The sequence below is a fragment of the Centroberyx gerrardi genome, chromosome 20 (genome assembly GCF_048128805.1).
Source record: "Centroberyx gerrardi isolate f3 chromosome 20, fCenGer3.hap1.cur.20231027, whole genome shotgun sequence".
Lineage (NCBI taxonomy): Eukaryota > Metazoa > Chordata > Actinopteri > Beryciformes > Berycidae > Centroberyx > Centroberyx gerrardi.
This window is the reverse complement of record NC_136016.1, coordinates 22,672,176-22,687,175: the sequence shown is the minus strand read 5'-3', so window position 1 is coordinate 22,687,175 and position 15,000 is coordinate 22,672,176. Positions and strand designations below refer to the sequence as shown.

Below are 15,000 nucleotides of genomic sequence, written 5' to 3'. Positions count from 1 at the left end.
TTATTTATATGAAAATGTCGCAGATTATTAGGATGTAACAGGATAGGGAAGTGCAAGATTGATGCAAGAACTGCGACTCACTATTTCATGTATTTCAGTATCTCATTGTAAACTGAAATAAAGGTCGGCTCAGTTCTCATGCCGTTCCTATAGGAGACACTGAGGCTGTACTCATGACATCATCGTACAGGATTGCGTCCAGGCCTCTCTCAAGGGCGGCATTCAGCCGTTGCCGCGGCAACCCATGCATGGCGACGAAAAAAAGCACCGCGGCAACAGAATGACCTTAAAGAATCCCAGACTGAACTGGGCCAACTTGGCTTGATCTAGAGAGACAGAGTGTGTCTGTTCATCTGAATCTCGGCCGTTTTCAGTGTCTGACTCCATTCAAAAACGTCTGGTAACTTTACCAAGGGACCGACCGAGGCTCCGAAACCCTCTGGCAGGCAATTTAACACCAAATCGCTCTCTTCAGGTAACACTTAGCGAAGGGAAACACGTGTCCTGCACTTCTTTCCACTTCGTTCTCCTCTTTGAAATAAAACATTACACTAGCTGGACGTGCGCCGGCCTCGCCTGGCCTGGGAAGTTTTTCTGCCGCTTCGCAAAAACAAAACCGCACTCGACTCGAGGAGGCGACGTCATCACAGCGGAAAGACAGACGCGATTTTCTTCCGAGAGAAAGCATTGCGTCATGTAACCTCGCTAAAGGCTTCATCACATCTTAACGAAGGCAATCTAAATCCAAAATCTTTCTGATGCGACTGCCAGGGAGCTTTGGTGAAGATGTAATCGCGAGCGTCGCCTCTGATTGGTGACTTTTTCTGTCTCATTTGGGCTGAGAGCTTATCTGGCGGCATTTCGTCTCCTACCTGTTCTCCGTGCCAAGAAAACGCTCTTAAATGTGGAATTCCCGTTAAAAAAGATTATTGGAAAATTTTCCGCAAATAAGGCTTGATTTTAACTAGCGCTTGGGGCCGGGCCTGATCAGCGGGGAGCCGGCTGTGAGGAGAATTAGAGTGGAGGGGAGGAGTAAGAGTGCCGCAGGAGGAAGAGGAGGGGCTGGAAGAGAAAACAAATGACAATAAAAGAAAAGGTGGAGAAGGTATTCAAGGGAAGGCAGGAAGAGGGGAGGGAAGAGGAGAAGGCAGAGGAAAGGGAACAAGGAGAAGATGAAGATGAGGGAAAAGAAGATGACCAAGAGGAAGAAAAAGATAACGATGAGGAAAAAGAAGGGGAGGAAGAAGAGAAGACACAAGAGGTAGAAGCAGAGGAAAGGGAACAAGGAGAAGAAGAAGAAGAAGAAGAAGAGGGAGAAGATGATGATGAAGAAGAGGATGACCAAGAGGGAGAAAAAGATAACGATGAGGAAAAAGAAGGGGAGGAAGAAGAGAAGACACAAGAGGTAGAAGCAGAGGAAAGGGAACAAGGAGAAGAAGAAGAAGAAGAAGAAGAAGAGGGAGAAGATGATGATGAAGAAGAGGATGACCAAGAGGGAGAAGATGATGATGAAGAAGAAGATGACCAAGAGGAAGAAAAAGATAACGACGAGGAAAAAGAAGGGGAGGAAGAAGAGAAGACACAAGAGGTAGAAGCAGAGGAAAGGGAACAAGGAGAAGAAGAAGAAGAAGAAGAAGAAGAAGAAGAAGAAGAGGGAGAAGATGATGATGAAGAAGAGGATGACCAAGAGGGAGAAAAAGATGACGATGAGGAAAAAGAAGGGGAGGAAGAAGAGAAGACACAAGAGGTAGAAGTAGAGGAAAGGGAACAAGGAGAAGAAGAAGAAGAAGAATAGGGAGAAGATGATGATGAAGAAGAGGATGACCAAGAGGGAGAAGATGATGATGAAGAAGAGGATGACCAAGAGGAAGAAGATGATAATGAGAAGGAAAAATAAGAGGAGGAAGGAAGGTAGGAAGAGGAGAAAGCAAAGGAGGTACAAGTAGGAGAAAGTGAAGGAGAAGAAGAAGCAGAAGAAGAAGAGGGAGAAGATGATGTTGAAGAAGAAGAAGAAGAAGACCAAGAGGAACAAGATAATAACGATGCGGAAAAAGAAGAGGAGGAAGAAGAGAAATGTGAGGTAGAAGTAGAAGAAAGAGAACGAGGAGAAGATGAAGAAGAGGAAGAAGAGGGAGAAGATGATGAAGAAGAGGATGACCAAGAGGAAGAAGATGATAATGAGAAGGAAAAATAAGAGGAGGAAGGAAGGTAGGAAGAGGAGAAAGCAAAGGAGGTACAAGTAGGAGAAAGTGAAGGAGAAGAAGAAGCAGAAGAAGAAGAGGGAGAAGATGATGTTGAAGAAGAAGAAGACCAAGGAACAAGATAATAACGATGTGGAAAAAGAAGAGGAGGAAGAAGAGAAATGTGAGGTAGAAGTAGAAGAAAGAGAACGAGGAGAAGATGAAGAAGAGGAAGAACGTGAAAAAGAAGAAGATGCTGCTGAAGAAGAAGACGTCCAAGAGGAAGAAGATGATAAAGAGGAGGAAAAAGAGAAACGTGACAAAGGAGAAGAAATTGACGAAACTAAAAATACTTGAAACTAATAAATAATACACCACAAATTCACTTCGCCAAACATGTCAGAGGATTAAAAACATCCCCAAGAAAAATCACATTTCCCCAAAATAGAGCTCAAGTCTTCCATCCAGCAGAAACCACATCCAACACAAACCTTTATCTGGGGCTTTTTGATGCAAAAAAGGATCAGGGAAGCAAAACTAAACCATGTGGCTGATCCGAGAAGAAGGGAGAATTTTACCAGCTTACACACACACACACACACACACACACACACACACACACACACACACACGAACACGTCAGAAAATAGTTCTTAACAGCTAGGAGTATGTCTGGGTGCGAGCCATATAGCTCTGCTTTATATCCACTTTATGGTGTTTAATGTGAAGCAGGTGTGAGAGCAGGAGGCGGGCCAGCTGAGGTGTTGGCCAGGAAACCAACACCGAGAGAGGAGGAGAAGAAGAGATGAGTAATAGGTAGACGCCACTAGACTTGACTTGGGTTCTGGTGACTCGGGACTCGACTCTGACTTGTACTTTGATGACTTGAAAAGGTTTCTAAAGTCTTGACTTGAGATCTTGTGTTTGTGTAAATGACTTAGATTGAAAGTGACGAGATTTGTTCCAGCAGACGACTGAATTTAAATTCTGTTTTCTGAATTTGTATGGAATGATTGAATTTATTGAAGTTGAAACTGATTATAGAAATCAAACTCATGATGCTCTTACCAAGTTTTTATCCTATTAAAACCATATTGCATTGAAAAGTCCTAGATATTTAGTTTTCTTTAAGATATTAAATTGATACTGGACTCTTGATTTGTTCTGACTTGACTTGCTGTTCTACATTTAGACTTGAGACTTGACTTTAATGACATGGACTTGACTTGAGACTTGTTCACTCTGCAGATCTTGAGTCGTGAATATCAAATGTCTCTCTGTAAACTCCTCACACTACCAGATCATTTTTGGAAACAATCATTCCTAACCAAGCCTCCGTTCAAAATTTCCCCTCCGATTGTCCGGAAAGGAAAATGTGGTGTAAATCCGCCTGATAATCCTCTAGTTTCCTCTAGTTTCTCCCCAGCCTTAGGTGTTAAGTCACTGCAGGAACACACACCGCAGAAATGAGAAAGAGAGTGTGAGGGAGGAAAGGAGAGAGGAATGAACAGCGGGGATGAAGAGATGGCCAGAGGAACGGAGGGATGAAGCTGAAGAGTGCTGAACATGAACGATGGATGAAGACGGAGAGGAAGGGAGGGATGAGAGAAGAAGAAGAAGAAGTAGAGAGGGGGAGGAGGAACTGTATGGAGGAAGGGAGGAACTGGAGTGAATGGGAGTGGGTGGGGGGGAAAGCATTAGAAACCAGGCCAGAGTTTTCTCCTTTTCTTTTCAGTCGTTATATTTCCCATGGTGCACTGCTGAGGTACTCACATGGTCCCCGGGCTGGGGTCTCATCAGAGACACCTGGTCGTACCCGCGGCGAAACAGAGCCCAGATGGCATCCAGTTTACCCTGAAGAGAGAGAGGAGAGGAGAGGGAGAAGATTCAGCACTTTGACTGTGGCGTCTTCACCCAAATCCCCAACCAACACAATGTATAGGTTAAAGCGGCAATATGATACTTTTTTGACATTAAAATAACAAATAAATAGGATATATTATACGTTTATCAGTCTTTGACGCTGTGTGTTCATGCCTAAATTCCCCCGTTTGCCTGAATTTGGCTTTTCAATGATGTTCAGGACGTTTTGGGGTGTAAACCACTTCCTGTGGGCGTGGCCAGCGGTGACCCGGTTGTAGCCACAGAGCAGGAAGTGACAGCAACAACAACAACAATGGAGGAAAGCAGGAAGAAAAGAAAGAAGAGCGAAAACTAAACGTTCAGAAACACAGTGAACGTCAGCGTCAGATCGGCTTTACGCTGCCGGTGACCTCAGCCTCAGGAGAGATGACATCATCAAGATGAGTGACAGGTGTTGGGGGGCGGGAACTTGACCAACTGAGGGGGAGGAGGGCGGGGCTAACAACTGTATCAGCGGACACTAGGCGGTCGACATCCTAATTTAACTCCCTGATTCATCCAAAGATCTTCAGGGGTGATTAATGTTTTCCACCCACATTCACTGGTTAATGCACATTTTCACCACACAGTCGGTCGTGTGTGTGGACGTTCACCGCTTCCCTACACTGACTAATGTATGAACAGTGTGTAATTTCCCTAAGAATCAGTGCAGTTGTGTGTGCAGAGCTGTGTCATGTTTCAGGCTCTCGCCCTTTAGAGTTTGAAGGAAGCAGTGTTCATGTAGAACAGAAACTACTGCTGCTGTATGAAAGACCTGCGTTGTTTCACAGGACTTTACTGTAATGTAAGATAAAAACACACTCTCATGATGATGAGAAATGTACTGAAATGTTCATACGTTTCGGTAATGTTACTTTGGTGTTGTGTACAAATCAACAGCAACAGGAATTTTGTGCTCATGCAACTTTGAAAAATAGCATATGTAAATTTGGCCAGACAAGGGTTTAAATTAAGTTTTAAATGAACTCCTTTTAAGTTTTTAAATGCTGCTCTTAAGTTGACAATGCACTTTGCTCACTGTGTTTTGCACCCAGTTTTTATTTATTTATTTATTTAACTATTCAGATTACTTGTTTATTATTGTTTAATTTGTTATGCATCAAACTTTGGGAGCTGCAAACACAATTTTGTTGTACTTGTACAATGATAATAAAGCGAAATCTTGAATTTGATCTTGAATCTTTAATCTTCCATATTGTTGTTGTTGTGTGAAAACCTCCTGAAAACCCTCTAGATACTAGAACTCGAAAACGCATGGTGGTCAAGCTGCAAACAAGGTTTTCTTGACTTTTTTCTTGTTCTGAGTCTGATAGGAAAAGTCGATGTGGTTATTTTTAGCACCACAGTGGCCCGTTGTCCTCTGGTCCCGAGTGAAACAGTCTGTGTTTACCTGGATGGGCGTGTACCACTTCCGGTTCTGCGGCGGCTTCTTGTTGTGAGCTTTCTTAGGTTTGGGCTCGTACGGCTCGTACTCTTGCTCCGGCATTTTCACCACGGCGTTCTTCGGCTTCTCCAGCTTCGCCCCCTCCTCCGTCGAGCCTTTCCCCCCCCAACGCACCTACAGACAGAGACACAGAGCATGTGCAACGGAGCAGAAGGAGCGAATCTTTAGAAACAAGGAATAAGAGTTATATCAGTTAGTGTTGCCTGTTGCTGACATGATGAAGGTGAGGATATGATTGTGTCAGTCTGAAAAACCTGCAGTGAAACCTGCCTTAAAGAGCTGCTGACACTAAAAGTTTATAAAATTTCATCAGTCTGGGTTTCAGTGGAGAGTTTTAGTGTCCCATGATGCTCTGAATGTTGCTTCAGAGGCTTTTCCACCCTGACAAGAAGGAAAGTCTGATAGAAACACTGAATACTTGTAATTTTGGGGATTTTTTTGGCAAGAAAATGGTCAAATTTAAACATATAGAAAGAAGAAATATCAGCTATTAGCAGTGTAATCAAAAACTATTGGTATTGGCCCTCAAAAACTGACACTGGACAAACCCTAATAAGAATGGGAAGGAATATAAAGAAATAGTTTTAAAGATATGGCAATTTGGGGACATAAGCTAAGCCTGGGTTTCCACTGGCAATCTCCTTGGGCTCTGCAGATTTTAGCGCACAGTGCAGAACACAGTTAGTTAAAAACATTTCAACTTTTAGCTCCATGCTTCAGATTTCCAACTGTCACATCTCTAGCCATGACCAGCGGCGCTCCGAAACATCGAATTTCCATCTGTTTTATTGGATAAGAAGTAATGTTTTGGGTTGCAGCTTTAGGTGTGTTTGTCAGTTAGCGTTATGCATGTGTATTTGTTATCGTCTCACCTCCATCCTCTTGATCCCTCCGACTCCTCTGCCTCCGTAGTATGAAGCGTCCACAGTGGGCCACTTCTTCTTGGGAAAACCATCTTCATCATCTGACTCCTGAAACACAGATAATTGTACAGAAATTGACTTTTTTCCTCCCTTATATCACATTCTGACAGATTCAGGGGCGGGCTGATACTGAACACAGGTTATTTTAGATGTGGTAAATGTGCAATTTTCACTCTTTCCTGAACGCTTGACAGTTTCCCTCTAACTTTCATAATTGCTCTTGGAGAGAAGAAGGAGGTTTCAATGGATTTGACACCTTCGGGTCAGGGAGTGAAAGAGCGGAGCAAATTTATTGCTTGGTAACGAAACACCACAGCAAACAAACACTCACAGACTCTAATTATAGTGTCTTTGAATGAGTGTGAGCTGAGTATACTATAGTACCATAACATGCAGTATAAAGCAGCGGTTCTCAGATACAGAGTGGAGAACAGGAAATGATTTTCTCTTTTCACGTCATTTTATTTGATTATGAGGAGGCGGAGAGGCTGAAAACTATTCAGAGTTTCACAAGAAAAAAGCAAAACATTTGAGAAAAATCTGACAAATTACACATGGTAATGAATCTGTACAGTAGAAATATGTTTTTGTTCCTATTCCATAAATCGTCTTGCGACCCCCCCCAAAATCATCTTGCGGCCCCATGGTGGGTCCCGACCCCCAGTTTGAGAACCACTGGTTTAAAGGACAAGAGGAGAATGGGGAGAAGTCTATACATTAGAGTTCTATAGAATCTGATAATAAAACCTCTATCACTAATTCTACTACTATTACTAATGATATAAGTACTACTACTATTACTACTATTCTTAATAATAGTATACTATTCTATTTCTACTGTATTTCAACTACTACCACTATTATGATCATTATTATGATCATAATACTATTATATTATAACTACTACTACTACTACTACTAATACTATTACTAATAGTATAACTACAACTACTACTACTAATACTATTACTGTTACTAATAGTATAACTACTACTACTACTAATACTATTACTAATAGTATAACTACTACTACTACTACTAATACTATTACTAATAGTATAACTACAACTACTACTACTACTATTACTAATAGTATAACTACAACTAATACTACTACTACTATTACTAATAGTATAGCTACAACTACTACTACTACTACTATTACTAATATTATAACTACAACTACTACTACTACCATTACTAATAGTATAACTACAACTAATACTACTACTACAATTACTAATAGTATAACTACCACTACCACTACCACTCCTGTTACTGCTGTTGCTGCAGCTACTTCTACTATAATCATAATAAAGATAGCTGTATTTGAATAACATGTCTCTTAAAGTTAGAGTACTATTACTGTTAGAAATGCAGTAAAATAAAGAGGAACAAAACAAACGTGTTAACAATCAGCTGTACTAACTTTGTTGTCATAAACTGCTGTCACTGGATATAAAACACAGATCCTGTTAGCACTGGATATAAAACACAGATCCTGTTAGCACTGGATATAAAACACAGATCCTGTTAGCACTCCTCTGCTCTCTACTGAACAGATTCAGCTGATCGTATTGCTTCTTATCGTGGGATCAAACCCCGAAACATGTGCAAGCACATTTTGGTGGCCTTAACCGCTGTAATCTGTGTATAATAAACTTGAATTATCCATTACCAGCCTGTGTGGTCTTTGATGTGTATCTGTACCACTCATATATAAAAAGAAATAGATGCAGTCCTTGTTGTTCATTCTTGAAGTGCAGCCTGAGACCAATTTTCATGTTTTCACTGCATTTCCCCTGAACAGAAGCTTGTTCCTGCCAAACTGAATGCATTGTGGGTATGCGAGTCCCAAGACTGTAGTCACCTCTGCAGAACTAATGTGCGTAGGATCAAATCAATAAATTGGAATCAAGTTTTTCACGTTTTACTGGCATTGGATTTACATCAATGTGTGTTATTCCTCTGCTCCACTGAGACTGTTTTTTTTTTTTTAACATTTGGCTTCAAATGTTCCTGGCTTCCTGCGGGGTGCGTGTGTGTGTGTGTGTGTGTGTGTGTGTGTGTGTGTGTGTGTGTCTGTGGGACTCACAGGCTCAGGAGGAGGTGGAGGAGGAGGCTCTTTGATCACCTGTGGCAGGATAAGGAGACGGGACATTTTCATGAATATGAGAACTGGGAACAACAGGCAAGTCTAGAAACATATTGATCACATCATCTCTGCACTGTCTGGATCAATTTCCTCTTCCAGAGCAGACACACAACACTCACAGCATCACTGAGATGTTGTAATATAACTTTATTAGGCCTATAAACACTATGTATAACAAGAAACCATTCAGGTAGTTAGCATACTGTATATGTTCCTTCTGATGTAAAATGTAAATACTACGAGATTTTGTTTTATTTTTTATTTTTAGGCATTTATCTGGCGCTCAGGGAGTGAGTGGGCAGCCGTCCAGTGACTTGCTCAAGGACATTTTGACGGGAAATACTTTGGCTTTTGTGGGAATCAGGATTAAGTCCAGGCTAAAAAGTAAAAGGGCTTCCAGAAAACTTTAGGGTTTATTCAAATTGTGACTATAGGGGAACCCGAGAAGGTTCCCTGGAGAACCCCTTCAGTAAGGTTCAAGAACTCTGAGGGAACTTCTGCAAGGAACTTTAAAGGATTTTTTCTTATGAGGATCCCTGAGGTTTTTCTTCTTCTCCTTAATAATAATAATACTTTATTTATACACTTTATTTATACAGCATTTTTCTTAACATCATTACAAAGTGCTTAGACAGTGACAACAATGAGACAATGTAAAATAACTGATAAACTAGAAAAAAAAGAATATAAAAATAAATACATAAATAAATAAAATAGAAAATGATTGGCCCTTTGGATTGATGAAGCCCTGGTTTTTACAGTGTTTTTTTTTTTAAACAATATATTTATTGAGTTTTTCTTCCCCCCCCCCCCCCCCCCCACAAAAAAAAGATACAAGGCAATCAATACAAACAGCATCAGACATTAATCCCCCCCCCCCCCCCCCCTCCAAAATGTCCGTAAAGGGCAGAAAATAAATACATAAATAAACTTTAACATAATAGCAATAATAATAATAATAACAACGATATTAAGAATAACAGTATACACAATTGTGACAGGTACAATATGTGGAAGAAAGATGTAAAAAAAAAAAGAAAAAAAAAAAAAAGAAAGGTTTTTACAGTGTTAATGGTAAAGTAAGTGCTGCTGGTTAAAAGCTGCCACTTACTGCATGAAGTGCAGTTTGTGTTGCTTACCACAGTGCAGCAGAGCGGCCAGAACCACCACATGAAGAGCAGAGCGAGCAGCAGGAACAACACCAGCAGGGTGATGAGGAGGATGGTGCCGTCGAACTGAGGAGGAGACACACACAACAGGCACATAATGATACTACACTACAAACACAAGTACTACTTTTTAAACCTTTATTTATCCAGGGAAGGTTGACTGAGCAAGCGTCCACTTTCTCCTCCCTGATTTTCCTTGTTCCTCTGTTTCTCTAACTGCTGTCGCTGCAGTAGTAGTAGTAGGAGTAGAAGAAGGAGAAGTAGCAGTAGTAGTAGTAATAGTAGTGGTAGGAGTTGTAGTAGTAAGAGTAGTAGAAGGAGGAGTAGTAGCAGTAACAGTAGTAGCAGTAGTAGGAGGAGCAGCAGCAGTAGTAGTAGTAGGAGGAGTAGTAAGAGCAGTAGGAGGAGAAGTAGTAGGAAGTAGAAGTAGTACTAGTAGTAGCAGTAGCAGCAGTAGTAGTAGTAGCAGTAGCAGTAGAAGTAGCAGTAACAGCACTAGTAGTAGTATTAGCAGTAGTAATAGTAGTGGTAGGAGTTGTAGTAGTAAGAGTAGAAGAAGGAGGAGTAGTAGCAGTAACAGTAGTAGCAGTAGTAGGAGGAGCAGCAGCAGTAGTAGTAGTACTAGGAGTAGTAAGAGCAGTAGGAGGAGAAGTAGTAGGAGTAGTAGGTAGTAGAAGTAGTACTAGTAGTAGCAGTAGCAGCAGTAGTAGTAGTAGCAGTAGCAGTAGAAGTAGCAGTAGCAGCAGTAGTAGTAGTATTGGCAGTAGTAGTAGTAGCAGTAGCAGTAGAAGTAGCAGTAGCAGCAGCAGTAGTAGTATTAGCAGTAGTAGTAGTAGTAGTAGGAGTTGTAGTAGTAGGAAGGGGAGGAGGAGTAGGAGTTGTAGTAGTAGTAGCAGTGGTACCAGTATAATCATAGTAGCAGTAGTAGTAATAGGATTAGTAGTAGTAGTAGTTGCAGTAGCATAATCGTAGTAGTTGTAGTAGTAATAGTAGTCGTAGTAGAAGTAGTAGGAGTAGCAGTAGTAGCATAATCGTAGTAGTAGTAGTAGTAGTAGTAGTAGTAGCAGTAGTAGTAGTAGCAGTAGTAGTAGCATAATCATAGTAGTTGTAGTATTAGTAGTAGTAGCATAATCATATTTGTAGTAGTGGGAGGAGGAGGATGGATGTAAGGAAGGAAAAGCCTCCAGACTGGTTTTCTTTCTTCTTGAGTTCTGTCACAGTTAAAAGTCGCGCTGACGCCATTTCTGATGACAGCATTAAATTTACGTTGTGTGATTTCTTAATGGATCCATCATTCACTCTGCTCACTTCAGAGGAGGCGGTGTGGACAGGACGAGCATGGTTCCCATTACAGACTGATGATGGTGGATCACATGTGGTTAGACTTTCCCCTATCTATCTTGTGGCGAAGACATGGGGTATTTATCTGAGCTCAACATCACACACACACACACACACACACACACACACACGGTATACAGTTATCCTGAATATCCTGAATTATTAAGGCAGATATTTCTTTCTTAAATGTTCCACAGCAGAAACAAATTAGTATCTTGTAACACAAAACCATCTCAAACTGCGAGGTACAAGACCAGAGGTGTGACCAAGTCAACTTTGCTCGAGTCCCAAGTCAGTCTCAAGTCTCAAGTCAAGTCTCAAGTCTAAATGTAGAACAGCAAGTCAAGTCAGAACAAATCAAGAGTCCAGTATCAATTTAATATCTTAAAGAAAACTAAATATCTAGGACTTTTCAATGCAATATGGTTTTAATAGGATAAAAACTTGGTAAGAGCATCATGAGTTTGATTTCTATAATCAGTTTCAACTTCAATAAATTCAATCATTCCATACAAATTCAGAAAACAGAATTTAAATTCAGTCGTCTGCTGGAACAAATCTCATCACTTTCAATCTAAGTCATTTACACAAACACAAGATCTCAAGTCAAGACTTTAGAAACCTTTTCAAGTCATCAAAGTACAAGTCAGAGTCAAGTCCCAAGTCACCAGAACCCAAGTCAAGTCAAGTCTCAAGTCTTCTCTTCATGCATCGAGTCCAAGTCATGTGACTCGAGTCCCCACCTCTGTACCAGACTATTGCCTGCAACTTCCAACAGTTGAGAAGATTTCTGATTTATCCAAACAGTTCCTCTTGAGGACGGAGCAGAAGGGAAATAGCAGCAAACAATGCAGGAAAAAGTGAGACTTCTTAAAATGGGGACATCTGTATCTTGCAGCTTCTTGCAGCTATGATGTGTGTTTTTCCGCTCCCAGTGATGTGGGAGAACTACAAAGGTTGAAATCCCTCGATGAGGCGCTTTGGGAGGGTTTGGGGATGGGCTGGGTGGGATTGGCCTGGTGTGTGGAGTTTCTTTTTTAATCTTTATTTATCCATACATAGTAGACCTTCTTACTTTATTTGTCCATAGATAGAAGACCTTCCTACTCAGTGTGACTGTAGCCTGCATGGGGTTTGCTGCAGCAGGCATGCAGTGTTTGGCGTGACTTCAGCCTATATGGCTCAGTTTAGTGGGGAGAAGCAGTTAATTGCTATGGTATGTCTAATTGAGCTCTGTATACCATGCACCACAACACAGCCTTTTAAATTCACAAGGATATGATGTCACGCCATTTTCTAACAGAGAGGGAGGCTGTGGCTCTGGCCCATATGTTCCAACGTAAGTGTTTTATTCTTATTGAATCTTGGTTTTTCCAGGAAATGAAGCGCCATCTTGCCTCATATTCACACCGGGGAGCGGCTCAGTACAGCTGCAGTCTGCTGCTGCTGGCTGCTGAGCAGCTCCACTTCAGGGATTGAGGCGTTAAAGGATAAGTTCGGCAATTTTGGACCTATATATAATTAGTCTCTTCCATCCCTGTAGTACTTGGACCCACAGACAGTACTGGCTCCAGAGTCAGCTGAAGTCAGTTGAAGCAGCGAGCTCCGCTGCCTCTTGCTGCCACAATGAGTCCAAACTGTTTGTCAAAATATCTCCAGAAAAGCTGCCTGTGAAAACGATATGGAGATCAACGTATTTCTCTCGGCGGCCCGAAAAGCAACGGCACCGCACCGTTTCCACTCAGCGGATCGTCTTCTACCGAACTCTACTGTTTACAATCTGACCTGACCGTCCAGAACCAGATCACTCCGATTTCCTGATTAGTCAAAGTGTGCGTAATGGTGGAACCGAGTCATGAAATCAGAGCTAATTTTCTGTTTACTCTTAACTCTACAAATAGCTTTTTTGGAGATATTTTGACAAGTTTCAACCAACAGCTGACTCTGGAGCCAATATTGTCTGTAGGTCCTACAAGTTCTACAGGTATAGAAGAGGTCCAAAATCACCAAACTTATCCTTTAGATGCCTTCCTCAAGCGCAGTTCGATGGTTGCTGTTATGGGAGCGGAGAGTTTTTCTCATTCACTTTCCCAGCCGGTCCGGCAGTTGAACCGGCGTCTTTTACAGTCACAAGCCTGCTGCTCTAACCTCTAGTCTCCTGTCACCCCGGGGGGTTCAGAGGGACGTTTCTGGGTGGATCACGACTCCGAAACCCCTGCGGTTTGGCTCCAGAAAAAAAACAGGGGGGGAAATAACAAAATTGAGAAAGGGAAGATGAAAGAGACAGAGGGAAAAGGGAAACTTGCCACAGAGAAAAAACAACCGGCTTCTAGGAAAAGTGACAGTAGGAGATGGAGGTCGGAGAAGAGTGGAAACCACATAGAGTAGATACAAAAAACAAAAAGCGCCTTTTTATTTAATACGAAACACACTAAATCTCAAGTGGGAATCTATAATTCTGACTTTAAACTGTTTAAACCCCAGATCAAAACAGTATTCATCGTCAGTTTAGGACAGGACTTGTAACTAGATGGTTGAAAAATGAAAAAAAGTTTTGTCTTAAAATACACTAATTTGATTCTACTGCGTGACATTAAAAACATGAATTTTCTGCAGTACGAATGCGGGTTAAATGGCGCTGCATTAGGAGCGGCTACTTACACACTCTGTGGTGGTGATGTGCACGTTGCTGGTGATGAAGGACAGGCCGTCATTCATGCTCACTTGGAGATAAATCACCCTGAAACAACACAACAGACACACATAAGGGAAGGATCTCAATATTGGAAAGTAACATCTGCCATTTAGTCGATGCTGTAGTCCAAAGAAATCTTACAATACCCAGATTGCACACATTTTCAGCATGTGTGGGAACGGGAATGTACCGCTAACCCTGGTAGTATTAAGGCTGCGTTCACACCCAGCATGTTCAGAGCGGTTTGTTTGAACTCTGCAGTGTTTCCTCCTTTAGTTGGTTGGTTTGTCCAGGTGAGAACAATGACCTTTGAACTCTGGCGGCACCAAATAAGGGCACAGAGAGACTGAGGTGCGGTTCAACTACAGGAAACCACCCCGAAACACAAGGGATTATGGGTAGAAGGAGACGGATGCAGGTTCCTCATGCTTGGAAAGCCTAGCAGGACAAAATGAAGTCTGGACTGATGCTCATATTCAGCTGTTTCTTCATGTGTTCTTAACTGGTATGAACACCACAGAAGAAGAGACAGACAAGTCCATCATGTTAGATAAAGTTACAGGAACTGGAATCAGATTTGTTTTGATGACAGGTTACCAAAAGTCTGTCCAGTAAACTGAGCTGCTTGTGAGTCATGTGACTTTTGTATACAAGTCCTGGTTCTCTTGTATTTGGTCAGTTTGAACCCAAAGGAACCAAATAAAAAAAAACAGAACAACAAAGTCAACTTTTCCACTCTGGTTGGGACCAAAGAAAACAAACTGTAGGTGTGATCGCAGCCTCAGTTCCACGCTCTGCCCACCGAGCCACACAGCTGGCATGGAGTCCGACGTACTTGAAGTAAATGGAAATGGAAAAACACAACCTGCCATGTTGGCAAAAGGACACAACCATGCAGTTTGTATCAGTGCCAAGATACCCAGCTTACTGCACTCTCAGGACTGGAACAACACACTTCACTAATGATTTTACTTACTTGGTCACAAGATGATTTGTGCAATATGACAAAAATATGGAATATAATTGAATGTATGTATCAACTGATTGTATTAGGGACATCTTCCTTGCTTTATGTCTTTCTTTTATGTCTTAAATAATCCTTGACAGTATCTTATGTTGCTTCCATTGCTTTAAATCCCTTTAATTGGTTCTCTGATATGCTGTGATTCC

At 41.6% G+C, this 15,000-nt stretch overlaps 1 protein-coding gene across 1 annotated transcript in view; it reads right to left on the bottom strand.

Annotated features, from left to right (window-relative positions):
* antxr1c (ANTXR cell adhesion molecule 1c) overlaps window positions 1-15,000 on the bottom strand; it is a 53,627-nt gene that overhangs the window by 5,093 nt on the left and 33,534 nt on the right. Inside the window, 6 exon segments of the mRNA XM_071912478.2 lie at window positions 3,954-4,034; window positions 5,494-5,661; window positions 6,420-6,518; window positions 8,566-8,604; window positions 9,765-9,860; window positions 13,797-13,875. Of these exon segments, the coding sequence (XP_071768579.2) occupies window positions 3,954-4,034; window positions 5,494-5,661; window positions 6,420-6,518; window positions 8,566-8,604; window positions 9,765-9,860; window positions 13,797-13,875 (562 nt within the window).